This window comes from Microtus pennsylvanicus, chromosome 16 (genome assembly GCF_037038515.1).
Source record: "Microtus pennsylvanicus isolate mMicPen1 chromosome 16, mMicPen1.hap1, whole genome shotgun sequence".
In the NCBI taxonomy this organism is placed as follows: domain Eukaryota; kingdom Metazoa; phylum Chordata; class Mammalia; order Rodentia; family Cricetidae; genus Microtus; species Microtus pennsylvanicus.
In genome coordinates this window covers 3,464,708-3,485,893 of record NC_134594.1, presented here as the reverse complement: position 1 = coordinate 3,485,893, position 21,186 = coordinate 3,464,708, and the positions used below count along the sequence as shown (strand labels likewise).

General features: G+C 39.2%; 1 protein-coding gene across 14 annotated transcripts in view; it reads left to right on the top strand.

Annotated features, from left to right (window-relative positions):
- Nlgn1 (neuroligin 1) overlaps positions 1–21,186 on the top strand; it is an 856,909-nt gene that overhangs the window by 829,003 nt on the left and 6,720 nt on the right. For 9 of the 14 annotated variants that reach the window (XM_075950399.1, XM_075950390.1, XM_075950391.1 and 6 more), the window contains one exon: positions 19,623–19,835. In XM_075950399.1, coding sequence (XP_075806514.1) covers positions 19,623–19,835 — 213 coding nt within the window. The remainder of the gene's footprint in view (positions 1–19,622; positions 19,836–21,186) is intronic. The other 5 variants (XM_075950402.1, XM_075950401.1, XM_075950394.1 and 2 more) reach the window with 1 other exon arrangement.

The window sequence follows — 21,186 nt, the reverse complement described above, 5'->3', positions numbered from 1 at the left end:
TGCAACAGTAAGCACAGGCTATGAGGAATGGGGCACTCGGGGCAGACTTCCAATGTTACTCTGTGTAGGTTGCGTGGCCTGAGAAAGTGAGTCCTTCTTGAACAAAGACTAGACAGTTCTGTCCCCAGGAGTTCTAATTGACAGCTGGCCTCTCTGACATGAGAACCCGTACCAGCTGAAGCTACATCATAGTCCCTTTGAAATTAATGGAGAATTGAGTGAGCACTTTAACCACGCAGCTACTTCAAGGAACGTGAGGCCTATTCTACAAACGAAGGCTGAAGAAACCACAGGTTATTAGCATGGGAACACTTCTGATGAAAGGCGACATTTCTGTGGAATGATGTTTAGGACCAGGGGGTTTTTCTCTCACTTTTTTTTTCTGGTTAGTTATTTTTCCCTTCTCTTATTGTTCCTTTATGTGATAAGAAGAGGCTGCTGTGTTTCATTGTCCCAGATGGGTCATTTGCTCACTGTGTGACCTCTAGAAAAGAGAAGATTATACTATCCAGGAATAGAAGCTGAGTTATTTGCTAGGGGGCAAAAACTTTAAGTTTCTCTTTTCTCAGAAGAGAGCAACAGATGCTTAGAAACATAGAAAAAAATCATTCTCTAGGTTGTGACAGTTAAATAGTATTTTGTTTTAAAAAAATCAGGTGGCTTTAGATGCTTATGCACTGATCAGGACTGTTGTTTAGACCAAATGAAGCTTGCTGCAGGAGACGCTCAGCCACGCACCTAGCATAGAGTCTGTTCCTCAATGAGCTCCAACTTAAATGTCATTGGTCTACTCACTATCTTTTTATTTGTTCGTGTGTGTGTGTGTGTGTGTGTGTGTTGGTGTGATGTATATGTGCATTTCATGTTTACTAACTTTCACCTGGTTTGAAACAGTGTCTCTTGTTCAACACTGCATTGACCAGCTTTCCAGCCCACGACCTTTCAGGGATTCTTTTGTGTCTGCCTGCCTCCTCTCCTGACATGAGGATTACAGTTCTGTGCTTTATATAGGTTACTGAATTACAGCCCTGGCTTTACTCGGGTTCCGGAAATCTGAATTGTGGTCTTCATGGTTGTATGACAAATGCGTTATCCACTGAGCCATTCCCCAGCCCACCCAATCTTCAATTACTGTACACTAGATTGGTATCACCGAAATCATTTAAGCAGGGTTTCTTCAGGAACGATCAGTAAAATACAGGCTGCCTAAGTTGAAGAATTTTTCTGAGGAAAACATCATTGGTGATTCTGTCATCGTGTGAGCATCATAGCATATTTTCCTGCTGACTGAGATCTTAGTGTTACTAGGTGACAGACTCTGATGAGTCAAACTGCATATGAACCTGAGCACTGAGTGAAAATTCCCTAGGGCGGCACATCTGCAGATTGGCTTATTTAATCCTATTTATTAAATTTAAAAGGCTTCTTTTTCTGGATAAAAGAATTAAGATTCAAAATAAACAATGGTGATGGACTCTTGCATAACAAACTATCTAGAAATAGTCCTGGAATTCTGGAAAAAATTAAAGAACAACACCACCAAACCAAGCCTACCTAGCCAGACTCAGAGGCGGAGGACTAAGGATGGGAGGGTAGTTATGTTAGTGAGGCTCACTTTGTGCTGGCCTTGGAGCAGAGTTGGTGAAGTTAACTTTCTTTACTTATGATCATTCATGATGCAAGGAGAACCGTGGCTCAGTTCAGAAGAACGCTGGGGAGCTTTGACCTAGGATGTGCAGTTTATTAAATATTGATCACTCTTTGTGCCCTGCAAACCACGCTTCTTCCTCTGAGTGAGGCATCTTTGAGAAGATTCAGGCATGCTGCTTTTAGTAGAAAAAGGGTTTTATTTTGGTGGTGGTTTTGATACCAATGAAAGTAACATTGTCATACCAGCTCATCCTGAAGATGAACTCCAGGTTTGCTCTGACTATCAAATCTGTAGCTGGGGTTGGTGATTTTACTATGCCTTGGAGTACTCCAACCTGAGTCACAGAAAAGCCAATCAAATCTAATTGTACAAGGAAACTGTACTAATAAGAAAATGCTGTATTTGTTGTTGCTGAATTTTCACTCCTTTGTCTCCCTGGGGACCCACCACCACATTCCCAAATAAATCACATGGAGCCTTAATGTTTCTTATGAATGTCTGGCCTTAGCCAGGCTCGTTTCTAATCAGCTCTTCTTTTTTTTTTTCTAACTTCAGGTTCTTATTATTAAGACCAATTAAAATTCACACTACATACAACAAAAAGGATAGGTCCTCTTTTTATTTTACGTTCCTTCTGTTAGCCTGTGTTATTTTTTTCCTTTTTTTTTTATTGAGAAAAGGAGAAAAAAAAAACAAGTTTCCACCTCCTCCCAGCCTCCCATTTCCCTCCCCCTCCTCCCACTCTTCTCCCCCTCCTCCCATCCTTCTCCCCCTCCCCCTACTCCTTTCCCCCTCCCTCTCCAGTCCAAAGAGCAGTCAGGGTTCCCTGCCCTGTGGTAAGTCCTAGGTCCTCCCCCCTCCGTCCATATCTAGGAAGGTGAACATCCAAACTGGCTAGGCTCCCACAAAGCCAGCACATTACGTAGGATCAAAACCCCGTGCCATTGTCCTTTGCGTCTCATCAGCCCTCATTGTTCGCCATGTTCAGAGAGTCCAGTTTTATCCCATGCTTTTTCAGTCACAGTCCAGCTGGCCTTGGTGAGCTCACAATAGATCAGCTCCACTGTCTCAGTGGGTGGGTACACCCCTCGTGGTCCCGACATCTTTGCTCATGTTCTCCCTCCATCTGCTCCTCATTGGGACCTTGGGAGCTCAGTCCAGTGCTCCAGTGTGGGTCTCTGTCTCTATCTCCATCCATCACCAGATGAAGGTTCTATGATGATATGCAAGATATTTGTCAGTATTGCTATAGGATAGGGTCATTTCAGGTTCCCTATCCTCAGCTGCCCAAGGAACTAACTGGGGACCTCGGCTTGGGCACCTGGAAGCCCCTCTAGGGTCAGGTCTCTTGCCAACCCTAAAGTGGCTCCCTTAACTAAGAATTGTGGTTCCGTGCTCCCCTGTCCAACCTTCCTTTATCCCAATCCTCCTGTTTCCCCAAGGCCTCCCCTCCTTCCCTTCTAACTTTTCTCTCCCCATCTCCCCTTACCCCCATCCCACCCCACCCCCAAGATCCCAATTTTCTCCCCGGCAATTTTGTCTACTTCCCTTAGCCAAGAGGATAACTACATGTTTTTCCTTTGGTTCACCTTCTTACTTAGCTTCTTTAGATTCACCTATTGTAGACTCCGTGACCCTTATTTATGGCTAGAAACCAAGTATGAGTGAGTACATCCCATGTTCATCTTTTTGTGTCTGGGATACCTCACTCAGGATAGTGTTTTCTGTTTCCATCCATTTGCATGCAAAATTCGAGAAGTCATTGTTTTTTACCGCAGCGTAGTACTCTAGTGTGTATATATTCCATACTTTCTTCATCCATTCTTCCATTGAAGGGCATCTAGGTTGTTTCCAGGTTCTGGCTATTACAAATAATACTGCTATGAACATAGTTGAACAAATGCTTTTGTCATATGATAGGGCATCTCTTGGGTATATTCCCAAGAGTGGTATTGCTGGGTCCAGGGGTAGGTTGATCCCGAATTTCCTGAGAAACCGAAACACTGACTTCCACAGTGGTTGCACAAGATTGCATTCCCACCAGCAATGGTTGAGGGTACCCCTTCCTCCACAGCCTCTCCAGCAAAGGCTATCCTTGGTGTTTTTGACTTTAGCCATTCTGACAGGTGTAAGATGATATCTCAAAGTTGTTTTGATTTGCATTTCCCTGATTGCTAAGGAAGTTGAGCACGACCTTAAGTGTCTTTTGGCCATTTGAACTTCTTCTGTTGAGAATTCTCTGTTCATTTCAGTGCCCCATTTTTTTAATTGGGTTAATTAGCATTTTAAAGTCTAGTTTCTTGAGTTCTCTATATATTTTGGAGATCAGACCTTTGTCTGTTGCGGGGTTGGTGAAGATCTTCTCCCAGTCAGTAGGTTGCCTTTTTGTCTTAGTGACAGTGTCCTTTGCTTTACAGAAGCTTCTCAGTTTTAGTAGGTCCCATTTATTCAATGTTGCCCTTAATGTCTGTGCTTCTGGGGTTATACATAGGAAGCAATCTCCTGTGCCCATCTGTTGTAGGGTATTTCCCACTTTCTCTTCTATCAGGTTCAGTGTGTTCGGGCTGATATTGAGGGCTTTAATCCATTTGGACTTGAGTTTTGTGCACGGTGATAGATATGGGTCTATTTTCATTCTTCTACAGGTTGACATCCAGTTGTGCCAGCACCATTTGTTGAAGATGCTTTTTTTCTTCCATTGTATACTTTTAGCTCCTTTATCAAAAGTGAGGTGTTCATAGATTTGTGGGTTAAAATCCGGGTCTTCTATACGATTCCATTGGTCAACTTCTCTGTTTTTTTGCCAGTACCACACTGTTTTCAGTACTGTAGGTCTGTAATAGAGTTTGAAGTCAGGGATGGTAATGCCTCCAGAAGATCCTTTATTGTATAGGATTGTTTTGGCTACCCTGGGTTTTTTGTTTTTCCATATAAAGTTGATTATTGTCCTCTCCAGATCTGTGAAGAATTTTGATGGGATCTTGATGGGGATTGCATTGAATCTATAAATTGCCTTTGGTAGAATTGCCATTTTTACTATGTTGATCCTCCCAATCCAAGAGCAAGGGAGGTCCATCCAATTTTTGGTATCCTCTTCAATTTCTTTCTTCAATGCCTTAAAGTTCTTGTCAAATAGATCTTTCACTTCCTTGGTTAGATTTACCCCAAGATATTTTATGCTGTTTGTGGCTATCGTGAATGGTGAAGCTTCTCTGATTTCCCTCTCTGCTTCCATATCCTTTGTGTATAAGAGGGCGACTGATTTTTTGGAGTTGATCTTGTATCCTGCCACATTACTAAAGCTGTTTATCAGCTGGAAAAGTTCTTTGGTGGAGTTTTGGGGGTCGCTTAAGTACACTATCATATCATCTGCGAATAACGAAAGTTTAACTTCTTCCTTTCCAATTCGAATCCCCTTGATCCCATTATGTTGTCTTATTGCTATTGCTAGAACTTCAAGCACTATATTGAAGAGGTATGGAGAGAGTGGACAGCCTTGTCGTGTTCCTGAGTTAAGCGGGATGGCTTTGAGTTTCTCTCCGTTTAATTTGATATTAGCTGTCGGCTTGCTGTATATAGCTTTTATTATATTTAGCTATGACCCTTGTATCCCTATTCTCTCCAAGACTTTTAATATAAATGGATGTTGAATTTTGTCGAATGCTTTTTCAGCATCTAATGAAATGATCATATGGTTTTTTTCTTTCAGTTTATTTATATACTGGATTACATTGATAAATTTTCATATGTTGAACCATCCCTGCATCTCAGGAATGAAGCCTACTTGATCATAATGGATAATTTTTCGGATGTGTTCTTGGATTCAGTTTGCCAGTATTTTGTTGAGGATTTTTGCATCAATGTTCATGAGTGAGATTGGCCTGTAATTCTCTTTCCTGGTTGAGGAAAAGAGAATTAGGAAAGGAATTAGGTAATGACCCTTCTGTTTCTATATTGTGGAATACATTAAGGAGTATAGGTATTAGCTCTTCTTGGAAGCTCTGGTAGAATTCCGCATTGAAACCATCTGGTCCTGGGCTTTTTTTGGTAGAGAGGTTTTTGATAACAGCTTCTAATTCTTCGCGACCAACAGGTCTGTTTAGATTGTTCACCTGGTCCTGGTGTAACTTTGGTATATGGTATTTATCTAAAAAAGTGTCCATTTCTTATACATTTTCCAGTTTTGTGTTATACAGGCTTTTGTAATAAGATCTAATGATTCTCTGAATTTCCTCTGTGTCTGTGGTTATGTCCCCCTTTTCATTTCTGATCTTATTAATTTGTGTATTCTCTCTCTGCCGTTTGATTAGTTTGGATAGGGGTTTATCAATCTTGTTGATTTTCTCCAGGAACCAGCTTTTTGATTCATTGATTCTTTGGATTGTTTTCTGTGTTTCTATTTTGTTGTTTTCCGCCCTCAGTTTTATTATTTTCAGTCTTCTACTCTTCCTAGGTGAGTCTGCTTCTTTTTTTTCTAGAGCTTTCAAGTGGGCTGTTTAGTCTCCAATATGTGCTTTCTCTGTTTTCTTTAAGTGGGCACTTAGTGCGATGAACTTTCCTCTTAGCACTGCTTTCATAGTGTCCCATAAGTTTGAGTATGTTGAGTCTTTATTTTCATTGAATTCAAGGAAGACTTTAATTTCTTTCTTTATTTCTTCCTTAATCCAGGTATGGTTCAGTAGTTGACTGTTCAGTTTCCATGAGTTTGTAGGCTTTCTGGGGGTAGCATTGTTGCTGAATTCTAACTTTAATCCATGGTGATCTGATAAGACACAGGTGGTTACTAATATTTTTTTGTAACTGTGTAAGTTAGCTTTGCTACCGAGTATGTGGTCAATTTTCGAGAAGGTTCCATGAGCTGCAGAGAAGAAGGTATATTCTCTCCTATTTGGGTGGAATAATCTATAGATGTTGTTAAGTCCATTTGCTTCATTACCTCCATTAATTCTCTAATTTCTCTGTTAGGTTTCTATCTGATTCACCTGTCCATTGGTGAGAGAGGAGTGTTGAAGTCTCCTACTATTAGTGTGTGTGGTTTGATGGCTGCCTTGAGTTTTAGTAATGTTTCTTTTACGTATGTGGGCGCTTTTATATTAGGGGCGTAGATATTCAGGATTGAGACTTCTTCCTGATGAATTGTTCCTGTTATGAGTATAAAATGTCCCTCTCCATCTCTTCTGATTGATTTAAGTTTGAAGTCAACTTTGTAGGAAATTAGTATGGCCACACCTGCTTGTTTCTTAGGTCCATTTGCTTGATAAGCCTTTTCCCAGCCCTTTACTCTGAATAGGTGCCTGTCTTTGTGGTTGAGGTGTGTGTCTTGTTAACAGTAGAATGTTGGATCCTGTTTTCGTATCCAATCTCTTAGCCTGTGCCTTTTTATAGGTGAGTTGAGCCCATTAACATTAAATGATATTAATGACCAGTGGTTGTTAACTCCGGTCACTTTTTTAGTAGTAGGTTTCCCTTTTTTTTAGTAGTTGTGTGTTTCCCTTCTTTGAGTTGTGCTGGTGAAGGGTCTCTAGATGACTGAGTTATTGTGGGCATTGTTGGACTCCTTGGTTAGTGATTTTCCTTCTATTATTTTCTGTAAGGCTGGATTTGTGGCTACGTATTGTTTAAATTTGTTTTTACCCTGGAAAATTTTATTTTCTCCATTTATAGTGAATGAAAGCTTGGCTGGATATAGTAGTCTGGGCTTGCATCCATGATCTCTTAGTTTTTGCAGTACATCTATCCAGGACCTTCTGGCTTTCATGGTTTCCATAGAGAAGTCAGGTGTAAGTCTGATAGGTTTACCTTTATAAGTAACTTGGCCTTTTTCCTTTGCGGCTCTTAATATTCTTTCTTTATTCTGTATATTTTGTGTTTTGATTATTATATGGCGAGGGGATTTTTTTTTGATCCAGCCTATTTGGTATTCTGTATGCTTCTTGAACCTTCATAGGTACATCTTTCTTCAGGTTGGGAAAGTTTTCTTCTATAATTTTATTAAGTATATTTTCTGGACCGTTGAGCTGCACTTCTTCTCCTTCTTCTACTCCAATTATTCTTAGGTTTGGTCTTTTTATTGTGTCCCATATTTCCTGAATGTTTTGTGATGAGAATTTGTTGGTTTTGCTGTTTTCTTTGATCAGTGTGTTTATTTTCTCTATGGTATCTTCAGTGTCTGACATTCTCTCTTCTATCTCTTGTAATCTGTTGTTAGTACTTGTCTCTGTAGTTCCTGTTCGTTTACCCAGATTTTCCATCTCCATTCTTCCCTTGGTTTGTGCTTTCTTCATTGCTTCCATTTCATTCTTCAAGTCTTGAACCGCTTCCCTAACCTGTTTGATTGCTTTTTCTTGTTTCTCTTGGTTTTCTTGCGCGTCTTTGAGCGATTTATTCATTTCCTCTACCTTTTTGTTTGTAATCTCTAATTGTTTATGGCAGTTTTTCACCTCCTGTTTAAGGTCCTCTATTATTTTCATATAGTTCACTTTTGAGTCGATTTCTTCTATTTCTTCAGGAGTAGGGTGTACAATTCTTCTTATTTCGGGATCCCTGGATTCTGGTGGTGCCATGTTGCCTTTCAGGTTGTTGGAGGAATTCTTGCATTGGCGCCTTCCCATCTCTTCCTTCAAATGGAGCCAGGAGAGGCCTGGTGTCTTGGTCCAGACTTTGCTGTGATTGACTCTCTGGGTATATCTCTTCAGTGTAGAAGCAGGAACCGTTCCCGTCCAGATGGGATTCCTCAGCAACTAAACAGGGCCGCCGGTAGCCCAATGATCCAGGGCCAAAAGGATGAATGGAGCAAGGGGAGGTGGTATCCAGGAGCGCTCAGGAAGCCTGGCGCCGGAGCTGAAGGTGCCCGGGCTCAGGGGACCCTGAGGCCTGCCCGGTAGGCAGGCACTCACCGCTCTGGGTGGGTAGCCTTAGTGTAGGAGCTTAAAACTGTTCTTGAGCACTGGTCCTAGCATACAGTAGGGCAGGGAGTGGGGAGGGGTGCTCTAATCAGCTCTTCTTAACTTACATTATCCCATCTATCTTTTGCCTCCAGACTTATACCTTTCTCTACTCCTGTATATCTTTTCTTTCCTTCTTATTCAGTGTCTGGTTGTTTGACTGAGTGGCTGACCACTTCTCTTCTCTTCTCCTCCTTTTCTTGTGGCTTGATCTTGCCTCCCAGATTTCTCCTCTTGTTTAATCTCTCTGTCTGCCAGCCCTACCTATTCTTTCTTCTGCCTCACTATTGACTGTTCGGCTCTTTATTAGACAAATTGGGTGCTTTAAACAGGCAATGTAACCCAACTTCACAGAGTTAAACAAATGCAACATAAAATAGGGAACATACCTCTGCGTTTATAAACAAATATTCTGTAGCATAAACAAATGTAACACATCTTAAATTAATATTCCACAGCAGTTTATAACAACTATTCATAAAAATAGTTCCTAAGAAGTGAACACCCTCTACACAATGCTTATTGAAGTGATATATGGGTATGGGTTTTTCTTTTCTTTTTTAGGGCTAAGCATTTATTTCTTCAATAACTGTTTTTATTGAGCTATATATTATTCTGCACTCTCCTCCTTCCCCCCCCCCTTCTTCTGCCATCTCCCATGATCCCCACGCTCCCAATTTACTCAGGACATCTTGTCTTTTTCTACTTTCCATGTAGATTAGATTCATGTAGATTAGATCTTAGGATTCTCTTTGTTGTCTAGGTTCTCTGGGATTGTTAATTTTAGGCTGTTTTTCTTTGCTTTATGTCTAAAGGCCACTTATGACTAGGTACATATTATATTTTTCAGGGTTACCTCACTTAATATGATATTTTCTAGATTCATCCATTTGCCCACAAATTTCAATATGTCGTTATTTTTTCCTGCTGTATAGTACTCCATTCTGTAAATATACCACAATTTCCTTATCCACTCTTTGGTTGAGCAGCATTTAGGTTTTTTACAGATTCTGGCCATGACAAATAATGCTGCTATGAACATAGCTGAGCACATGTCCTTGTAGTATAACTGAGCTTTCTTTGGGTCATCAAGTACATTGTTTCCTAATTTTCTGAGAAACTGCCATACTGATATCCAAAGAGGCTATACCAGTTTGCACTCCCACCAGCAATGCAGGAGTGTTCCCTTTACCTCACAACTTCTCCAGCATAAGTTGTCATCCGTGTTTTTGATTTGACCATTCTTACAGGTGTAAGATGGAATCTCAGAGTTGTTTTAATTTGCATTTCTCTGATGACTAAAGATATTGAACATTTCCTTATGTGTCTTTCAGCCATTTTAGATTCCTCTGTTGATAGTTCTCTGTTTAAGTCTGTGTCCCATTTTTTTTTAATTGTATTATTTGAGTTCTTTGTATATTTTGGAGATCAGTCCTTTGTCTGATGTGTAGTTGGTGAAGATCTTTTCCCGTTCTGTAGGCTGCCTGTTTTGTCCTGTTCACCATGTCCTTTGCTTTACAGAAGCTTCCCAGTTTCAGGAGGTTTCATTACAACATCGATACATTGTTTCTTTGTAAGAAATGGTAGATGGCATTCATCTAGTGCCTATAGACATAAGTAAATCTGTTCATACACAAATCTAATAGTGAGGCTTGTTCTCGACCCCTTGGCTAAATGTCTCCAAGCCATCATGGAACTGTTTTAAAGGCAGCACTAACAGGCACACTTCCTTCCACAATATCCAGCGTAGTCTTCCATATAACACCAATTTTTAGGCTTACAAATCACAATTGACCCAGCAGTCATCAATTGCCAGTAGCTCTTCAGCAAGGTCTATTGTGGTTTTTTGTTTATTGTTTTTCACGGAAAGAATTTTTAGCAGATCAGAAGACATTTCTTTTGGGATGTAAAACCGGAAAGCACACCATATTGTGTAGAATAGATACCATTGCCTTTGTTATAATTAACTTCATTCAAATAAATTACAAATTAACCTACTGTAATTTGGCTCTGATCAACAAATATCTACCATCATTACTTATTCATACATTTATATAAGGTTTTCAAAGAGTTCCATGCAGTGCAGACAAAAAAGGATGAGATTATTTTGCCTGAAGAGTAAGACTTCGCCTTAAGTACCTGCCAGGGGAGCCTGCCAGGTGTTGTCTATCTTCACAGAGCACAGAGAAAATGGGAAACGGCCTTAAACTGTACAGATATTTCAGTTCTGACAAAACTTTCCTCGCAGTCAGATTAATAAATATCATTTATAAAGGAATTTTTTTTCAAGGTAGAGAGAACCTTAAAGGCAAGATAAAGTATTTTATTGGTCTACATTTTTAAATTCATTTTTTTCTTTCCTGAGAACTAGAAGGGTAATTTGTAGATAAAATCAGCATATTTCACTTCAAGTCAATAAAGGTATATAGAACTGACTTTGCATATTTCTTTCTTGTAGAGATGTCTGCACAGGAAAATACCTTTGCTTGTCTAGAGACTTCATGGTGATTGAAAGACAGACAGGCTGACCCGAAGGGTGACCATCCCAGTACTGTCACACAGAGCAGCAAATACAGAAAGAGCTCTGAGACAGAGAACATAAAATGCGTATTTGTGTGCACTTTGTTAAGTGGTGTAAAACCAGAACGCTGCTTTTTACCCTGAAACACCATGGCTACACTGTCATTCCAACCCACACAGCTGTTTCTTGTCCCACCTCTGCCAAATGCCATGCTTCCTCTCTGGGGTTTGATTCTGTGAGTCGATCTGGGAGAGGATGTCTTGCTGCACGACTTGCAGCATCAGTCTCCGTGCCTTTGAGACTCCCATTCCTCCTCATTTCGCCTCATGTATATTAATAGAGAGATTAGTTTCAGTTCTTTCTTGAATAGCTAATCACTGACAATCAGCATCCAATAATGGTTGCAGGTCAAGTCTGATGAGAAAGATGGTGACTTCAAACTGGAAAATATAATTCTTAGTGAAAACAGCAGCCAGAACAGGACCTCAGACTTGTCACCCAAGCACGAAAGATTTGTTTTTAATTACAAATCTAAGCTTAACATGAAGTATCCTGGGGAGAGTTGGGTCTTCTGAATTGATCTTCTACTTGTTTCAGTATTTCCTTCTGTGACCATTTGAGCTGAGAATCCACATTAGTTACCATCAGGATTGCAGGGCCAGTAGCACTTTGGAAAATTCTTCCCAGAGGACCAGGAAAACACATGAATGACTTTGTCTCAGGTGATCGTGTTAAGTACAGAAAAGGATGATGAGCTTTGTGAAATATTGTTAAAACATCACATGGACCAGCATCACCATGCTGCTTAAGCTTCAGCATAATCCAAAAGCAAAATATTGCGCCAGCTATTAATACTAGGTTGATAAATGGTTAATAATTAATGCAGGGCGATCCTAAATCTATTTCAACATTGGTAAACAAGATTTCTAAACCTAACTGCTAGTGCTGCTGGCACTGGGTATACATTAGTGGTTTGCTCAGGTTGCTGTTCTGGTATCTTTAAGTTTACACTAGGCAGATGTATTGAAATGCAGACCATACAGCCTTGATACAGGGCTCATATGCTCATATTTTATGAAATACTAACTGGAATTCTTTGACAATCCATTTTTCAAAATTATCATTATAACTTAAAATTCAGGAAATGCGGAAGTTGAACTAACATCTGTGTCTTATCAGAGATACGGTAATTGAGAAATTGGATAGTTTGGTTTGCATTATTACTTTCCTCATTTTGATCTGACATTTCTCTGCCTACAAGTAAGCATACTCGCATTCAATTCTTTCTCTTCTTGACTAGGGTATAATGTGCCTAGCTGTTTGAGATTCCTCCATTTGCTTCCCACGGCCATGGACTGTAACCTGGAAGTGTAAGATGAAATGAACTCTTTCTCCCTAAGCTACTTCTTCCCAGATCTGTTATCACTGCATCTGAAGTGCAACTAGGGAAAGAGATGGATTTGGTATCTTTTCATTTATAAATTATGATAACTGAGGGTTTTTCTTTTCCTGTTCAGTTGTAGAAATTTGTTATATAGGATGGACATTAATACATCAGCAATAACATGTTTTACAATTGTTTTCTTCCAGTTTTTCTTTCGGTGTGCATAATCTTAAGTTTGTAAATCCCTTCATAAATCTGTTTCTATTTTGTTGCTTGTGCTTTGGTGTAACCATGAGATGATGAAAATTGTCTGAATTTCTGATTTAAATACTCATTATATTTTGATATATGGGTGTTTTGGCTGCACATATGTTTAAGAACTACATGTATGCCTGTTCACATAAAGACCAGACATATTAAGGTTTCTGATGCTGTGAAGAGAAATTATATGAGCCTGGGAACTCTTAAAACGAAAAACATTTAATTGGGGTTGGCTTACAGTTTCATAGTTTCAGTCCATTATCTTCATGGTGGTGAGCATGACAGCGTGCAGACAGCCATGGTGCTGGAGAGATCGCCGAGAGTTCTACACCTTGACCCACAGGCAGCATAAGTGCAAGGGACACTTCTAAGGCTTGAGTTGAGACCTCAAACTCCACCCCCCCTTATCTCACACTTGCGCCAACGAAACCACATCTACTCCAACAAAGCCAATAAGGCCACCCCTCCCAATCGTGCCGCTCCCTGTGGGCCTTATGCAAACCACAACACCAGAAGAGAATGCAAGACCCCCTAGACCTGGACTTAGTGGCAATTCTGAGTCACCACATGGGTGCTTATTACCAACTCAGTTCTCTGCAAGAGCAGTTACTGCTCTTAACCCCTGAGCCATCCCTCCAGTGCCAAGTCCAGTGTTCTAAATGTCTCTTCCTCTGGCTCAGTCTGAAAGTTCAAGAGTTAATTCATTAGAAAAAAACATATGGTGCAAGATAAGGATCCAGTTTGTCATTTGCTGTCTATATCCAGTTTTCCAAACACTGCCCTCCTCCTATTATGGAGTCTGGATCCTATATTATTTTTTAACCATTTGCTTTTATATGCCTATACTAGTTAGTTCTCTTTTTACAAATGAAAGGAATTGAAAAGAGGAGTGGTTTAGTGTCTGTCATGTATTGAGAGTACACCACATCATTATGTGGAAGAAACAGGAACAGGACATAAGAAGGCTGGTTACATGTATGAGTAGTATAGAGGAAGAGGGCAGATATTTAATGGGACTTGGCTATCAAGCCTCTAGATCTGCTTGCACTGACTTAATTTTCCCCAGCAAAGTTCTGCTTCCTAAATGTTCCACAAGTCTCAAAAGAGCGCCCCAATCAGGAGAGCAAATATTTAAACACAACAGCCTCTGGAGACTATTTCATATTAATGCTACCATAATGTCCAGCTTGGTGAAGTTTAAAGCAGCATGTTTGCAAGAAAATTGAAAATTTGAGAATGTATGTCTGTGACTGTGTCAGATCCCTGGAACTGAAATTGTAGAGAGGTGTGAGATGTTCCACATGTGGGGGATTGAACCCCAGTCCTCTAGAGCAGCCAGTGCTCTGAGCCACTGAGCCATCTCTCCAGCCACTTAGTAGGAAACAAAATGGAAATAAATTTTCTAATCATTTCTTAATATACTTTTAATGCTGTGTGTGTGCTAGCATGTGTGTGCATGCGTGTGTGTGTGTGTGTGTGTGTGTGTGTGTGTATGCACGCATGTGCTCAATGGGATCTTTCCAAAGGTAGGTCTGGTGACAAAAGGGAACACAGGCATGTTTACTGGAATTTTTTTAAGACTTGTAGAAGGATGTCAAGAAAACAGAGTCTCTTACACATAGGATCTCGGGAGAATCCAGTCATGTGGGGATTCATGTAGAATCCAGAAACAGCTCAGGGGAAGAATTGACTGGTTCTGACAACTGATGGAAAGGGTCTCAAATGTCTAGAAGGACCTCGGCTTTTAATATAATTTTGTGAAGTTTTTAGTGTTTCAAATAGAAAATCTTCAATGAGTTATTCTTCCGGGCCATATTTCTCTTTCCCTACAAAAATATCTCACTATCTTGAGAAGTCTAGCTATTTAATTCTCTGCAGTATCTTCATTCTGAAGCATTCCTAAATAAAAAGAACACAGTGTGGTCTTTTGTTAAGCAACAGAAACAAATATTGGAAATTCTCCCTTCAGCTTTATTACTTGAACATAATATATAACTCAAAAATGATTGCTTTATATTTAATTTTTCTAGGAAATAATAACAATAGATACTCAAATATGGGTCTCATGCCTAAGAGAAGAATACACACATCTACAGTGCAGAATCACCAACCCCTCCTATCTCTCCCTTTCTAGATGACATCTAAACAAAACAGCAAACGGCAAGTTTTTCCTTGAAGACTTTTTACTTTGTTTTTTTTTCTTATTATGTTTAGTAAAACACTAGACTTTCCTTTCTACACATTTTAAAGATGTTCCCTCTTTTGCTCATAGTGAAGGCCTGATTACATATGGAATCACTAATAACCTTTATATCCCCATGGTCCCTGGATTTCAGAGAACTCTCCTCAGAAGTAGCCTCAGTCACTATTTTTAATACAACAATTATTGCCCTATGCTTATTTTCCCTTGCAGAGTTTATACTAACCTGGACCTGATTTGTTTATTTGTAATGATTATGGCCAGGTTCAGTTGCCTGACTTTTATTTAATACCTGATAATAGTTATAGTTGTTAGGTTTTGGATCTCATGAATGGCAAATTGAGGCTAGACCTGTTTGGTAGATCTCACCAGACTAGTTAAACCAGTCGTCAATAAACAGGAAAACAATTAGAATTTTTTTGATGAAAAGAAGTTTTTGAGTGGGAATGATATTAAGTGTACACAGATTGATAAAGTACTTTGTAGATTAGAGTGGACACTGAAATAATTGTGAACATAATTACTATTATGAACTTTGACAGTCTTAAAATTGCAAAAGTGTTTTAAAAATTGAATCTATTTTTGAATACTACTTACATAAGTCAAGTAAATTAGATATCTGAATGGAGATGGGCTATCCCTACTTCTGCTTGAAAATGGAAAATAGATGATTTTCTAGTTCTTGTGGTTCCATCTTCAAAAACAGTAGTGTGTCATTGTGTGAAGACAGGCATTAGTCACATGTTCCAGGACTTGACAATGAATGCTGGGGAAGGGCAGATGAGGCTTGTGATGATTTATTATGAGTGACTTAAGTGCCACCAAGGGAAAATCTGTTCAAGTGGTGCTTTCAGTATGCTGCAGCATTGAGTCCCTCTGAAGACAGACCACAGTCAGGCATTCAATGCTAAGTTCTAGCTATAGCTGGCTGAAATTATTCTGCTCTCAAGGATGTAGCAGTTCACATAATGAAAAAAGAACTTTAAATAAATATGTCAATGGGTAACAGGTAAAAACGATTCCATCACTAAGTTATCATTTGATAATAAATAAACCATGACTTTTTTATCTATTGTTTAACTTCCCTTATTTTGTGCCCCTGAATGAATTCTAGGATAGTGTTTGATGATTGCATTAGGAATCAAAGAACTCATAAAAACATATATCATTCTACTGAGTCTGAGGAGATACAATTGATTGGTTAGTTGGAGTTAATAGTGACAGGAGCTATCATTTTCCCTAATATTAAACTTGTAGAGGTAACCCAGACTCAGAAAGACAAACACGGTATGATACTCACTCATAAGTGGATAGAAGATATAAAGCAAAGCAAAGGATAATCAGACTATAATCCATAGCTCCAGATAATTGGGAGTGTGGGGGCTGGGGGGAGTATGGAAGGGGAGAAGAGAGGAAAGAAGGGGAGTGGGAAACATGTACAGCCAATAGAAACAATAAGAAAATTTTAAAAATTGATTGACTACAAATGAAAGTAGCATTATACATAAACAAAACATGAAGTGGTATTGTAAGTTATACATTGCAACTCTTTGGCTTAAAAAAGTTTAATAGACAGATGATATAGATGGTATAGATGGGTTGATAATAGATGATAAGTAGCTATAGCAATGGCCTCAAATATACATAAATAGAACTGAGTTACAATGCAGGTTGACAGAGGGACCTGGACAATCCGCAACTAGGACTTGACTGCTCCAATATGCTTTGCTCCATTGTCATCATTATAGTTTAATAATACTATTTTTACATCTAATTTATTTTCTTCGAAACTAAACAATTTAACTATGTGTAGAAAGAGAAGCTGCTCTTCAAAGATATGATATGTCTTGTAGTATTGTTCCATAAAAACAAAATTACCAGTCTGTCAGTCAATGTGGTAGACATGACTCACTGAAAGCAAAAAACTAGATGGGACACTGTTTAGTTCATGTGACGCCCGTTGTCTCATGGCAGCTTTTCTCTACATGAGACGCATTGAACGACAACGCTACTATTAAATCGATTCTGTGTGGACACTGAGAGTCATTTGAATGCAACTGAAGATTTTCAATATTGTTTCACAAGGGAATCAATAGAAATTTTTGTTTTGTATTGACGTAAGCTACACTCAAAGTTCATTTTTCTACCTGAACAGATCTGTGATATAAAATTATAGATATTAAACTACCTAGACTGTCTCAATTTTGCTATTTAATTCATTCTAAGACTCACAAGCATTCACCAATTTGCGTATATATATATACATACACATATGAATTCATTATCATTCCAGAACTTTCTAGATAATTGTTGAAAATCTTTCCACAATGTTGTTTTCAAATTTCATGGTGTCGGACCATTCTACTTTTATAGATTAGCAAAATTTTTCACAAATGTAAACTAATAGTTCTATGTTATATCAAAGTTCATATAAAGCGAATATAGCTAAAAGGGTTCAGAGCAAGGTTTTTGTTTTATGTATCATTTTCTAACAGAGAGTTTGAAACTGCCGAAGCAAGAAGACCTGTAAGAAATTCCCTCAAGTTGTTCTGTGAAATCAATAAAAAGACTAATGTCTTTGACCAGAAAGATATTTGCTCAAAATATGTCTGTTAAGAGTTTATCCCAAACTCACAGATAATATCTCCCAATTATACACGCAAAAAAATGCACACATACATTGAACGAGAGGCTGCTTTTTTTTTTTGCAGTGGTGCATTTTGTAGTTATCCTGACTTCAAACAGGCGTCTCTCTCACCTTGTTCTCCTGCATGCAGGGTGATCAGCACAAGCCTCATACACACTTAAATTACACCAACCCAAGATTTCACGTCTATATCTACAAGCTTTTTTTTTTTAATCTTGTATGAAAAGAATGTTTAGCCAACTATTATTTCAGAGACATTCAGGAGGGCTTGACTTCATCTATTTCTTCCCACAATGACAGGGAAGAATATCTTAGTCTGAGGATAGCTCAGTGGGTAAACTAAGCAAGCCAGGGAACCCAAGTTTGAATCTCCAAATCCATGTAGGAAGCCACATGCTGTAGTGTGCATGGTAATTTCAGTATTCCCACAGTACCAGGCGAGAGGCTAGAGGCCTGGGTGGTGGAGATGGGAAATTCAGCTTTAAGCTCACGCATTAAATTTCTGAGGATATTGTGCATGTTACCAGATACACAGGACACCTTGTGCTCACAAGGCAGAAGACAAGAGGAACCAACTTCCAAAGTTGCCCTAAATTCTGCATGTATTCTGGGTCCCCTGTGTGACTGCATTAACATATATGCACGTATACACAATATAATTTTTTTTTTAAATTTTGATGTTAGATTTATTTACTCCTTGGTAGGCAATGCTCTCACAGTCTGTTTTTCACAAATAATATTGGCTTCTGAGCTTGTTTTCTAAAACATAGAAATATATTTCAAATCAAATCAAGTGTTTTACTCAACATAATGACTCATCAAATTGACTCTGTCTGCATTAACTGAGAGAACTGGATTTTAAAATTCATTTCCATAAACCTCTGAGAGTCTCTGAGTTTTACTAATCAATTTATTTGTAACAAGACAGTCACTATGTCCCTTAGTTTTTCGGTTTGGGATAACTTTTAACAGTTTATAAAATGTAATATTTTATGAAGTAGTTTCCATTTTCTGTTTCCCAGTGCAAAACAAACACATTATAAAACCTACCATGTTAGCAAAAAAAGAGAGACTGTGCTGAAATAGTTCTACAGTAGCTCCTTTTAAACCTACCAATAATAAGAGAATCACGTAGCTATTATCATTATGGTATTTTTATGTGTTTACTGGCTGGCCTGGAACTTCCTACGTAGATCAGGCTGTCCTTGAATCTATGAGTGCTGGGATTACATCTGTGCCCACCACACTTGGGTCAAATATAACCTTTACCAGTTACCTTTGGCATCCTGTCATTTCAACTTTTTCCCATCTTTCCCTACCTTGATTGTACCTATTTTCAAAACGCACTGATTTCTCTACACATCAGCTCCATTGTCTCGCAGAGTTTGAGAATTCTAGAGATGCTCAGGGTGAGAACTCCTCCAAAGTTTTGCTTTTCTATATTGGCTAAAGTACATGTTATCACAGCACATCTCTCAGAGCCTCTCCATCATGCTAAGAATGGGTAGGCACACACACATGCAAAGGATTGTTTTAGAATCTCAAGAAATCACTAAACCTCCTCTCCTGCAAAGCTTGGGCAAGTAGCTCTTATCTACACGCATGGTACATGCTGTTCCACCTGGGAGTTCTGAACATGACGTTTTATACAAAGCAGACAGTCTTACAGGTCTCGCTACATGCTTCCCTGTCATCATCACAGAATTTGGCTTCTGAACATTGGTGTCTTTGGGTCTCTCAGGCTTTTCCATTCCCCTTGCTCATCTCTGTGACTAGTTTTTTGTAGAAGCTGGGAAGCATTGAGGGAAGATGAACATCACTTTCGAGGTTTCAGTCATTACTGTTCTTCTTAAAATTATTGTTTTTTTTTTTTTCTGAATGGAAACACTTTCACTAAAGCATTTGGCTTAGTGAAAACCAGGACAAGCCTCATACAAACTTGAACTTGTTGTATGTTTAATTCATATTAACGGAAGAAATTGTCCTAAGGTTTCTTTCTTCTTCTGTTTTCCAGGATTCTTGAGCACAGGGGATCAGGCTGCCAAAGGAAACTACGGGCTCCTTGACCTCATCCAGGCCCTAAGATGGACTAGCGAGAACATTGGGTTCTTTGGTGGTGATCCCTTGCGAATCACTGTGTTTGGATCAGGCGCTGGGGGCTCATGTGTCAACCTGCTGACTTTATCCCATTATTCTGAAGGTAACCGTTGGAGCAATTCAACCAAAGGTATTATGCAGGTTGCAAATTTTGACAATTTTGGTGTCTGCATGCCACCGCCATCAGAACTACATGATGCTCTGTAGATACTTCTGTTTCAACTGAGTGTTAGCTTGGGCTTAGTAACTGCTTAAAGCTGTGTTTTTAGCCTTTCTGTGCATGTTAACATTTCTGTCAGGCTCTTTTCTGTCTTCCATGGAGCTGGGGAATGTGTTCTTCCAAGTCTTAGTGTTCTCAGCATCGCAGGCATTTTCCTTTCTGTCAAAGGATGATCTGAGGGGAACGCTCAACACTCTGTCCTCTCCATTTATCCGTAATCACAAACATCGGTGCTTGCAGCTCTTGACTGGCAGGGAACTAATGAGGCAGGCAAAAACTAGTTTGTCTGGAAATGTGGTTCTTCTTGTTGCCTAAGGAAAGAATAGATATTTGATTAGTTTGCATGCGTGATCCAAAATTGTCAAAGCCTTGAGGTCACTAATAGAGCCTTTGACTACAAAGAAAAACACATCTGGTTTTGTGGTTTTTCTATTTTCCACTCAAGTTTGTTTTTTCCTCCCAGAGCCTGGCAAAGTGGCGTGGAGCCTTCTTTAGTCCACAAAATGTGTTGATTTCCATTTTCTGGCTTTGAGCACTTTCTCTTAAGTGACTGCCATCTTACCAGGCATTCAGTTGCTCATTACAGTCCCATTATTGACTGGATTACAATTGCATTATTAAATGTAAGAACACAAGAGCTCACAAAGCAAATACTTTCTATCTGTTATTTATACATAACAAAGGAGAAAGCAGAATAGTCATCACCAGAGGCGTCTTTGATGTCTGCATCCTCGTTGTTATTGTGTGCGTGAGGAAAACAAGTTAGTCATCATCAAGTGAAACTCATAGAGAATCTCAGCTTCTGAAAATAAAATATTTGCTTTTGTAGTGTGTAATTGTGTGCACGTGTGTGAAGGGGTGGCATACACATGTAAATGCCACTGCCCACAGAGGCCACAGTCATCAGAGTCTCCAGCATTAAGAGCCACAGGGGGTTGCAAGCCATCAGAGAAGGGTGCTGGGCACTGAGCTCTGCCTCAGGACGAGCATAGAGTATTACACCCTCCTGACTCCAAGCTGTCTCTCCAGCCCCAAGAACAGTCAGTATGTGCTCAGAACACATTTTTAGTTGTCAAAGAAACATTTGAAATTCTAAGACAACAGCCGATCCTTTGTAATTATGTCACTTTGATATACCATATTGCCATGGTTTACATGGCATCTCATTAAACAATGGTAGGATTCTGGTTTCAAGGAACATGATGAAAATGATGTAACAGTTTTTTTTTTTAAGATTTATTTATTTATTATGTATACAACA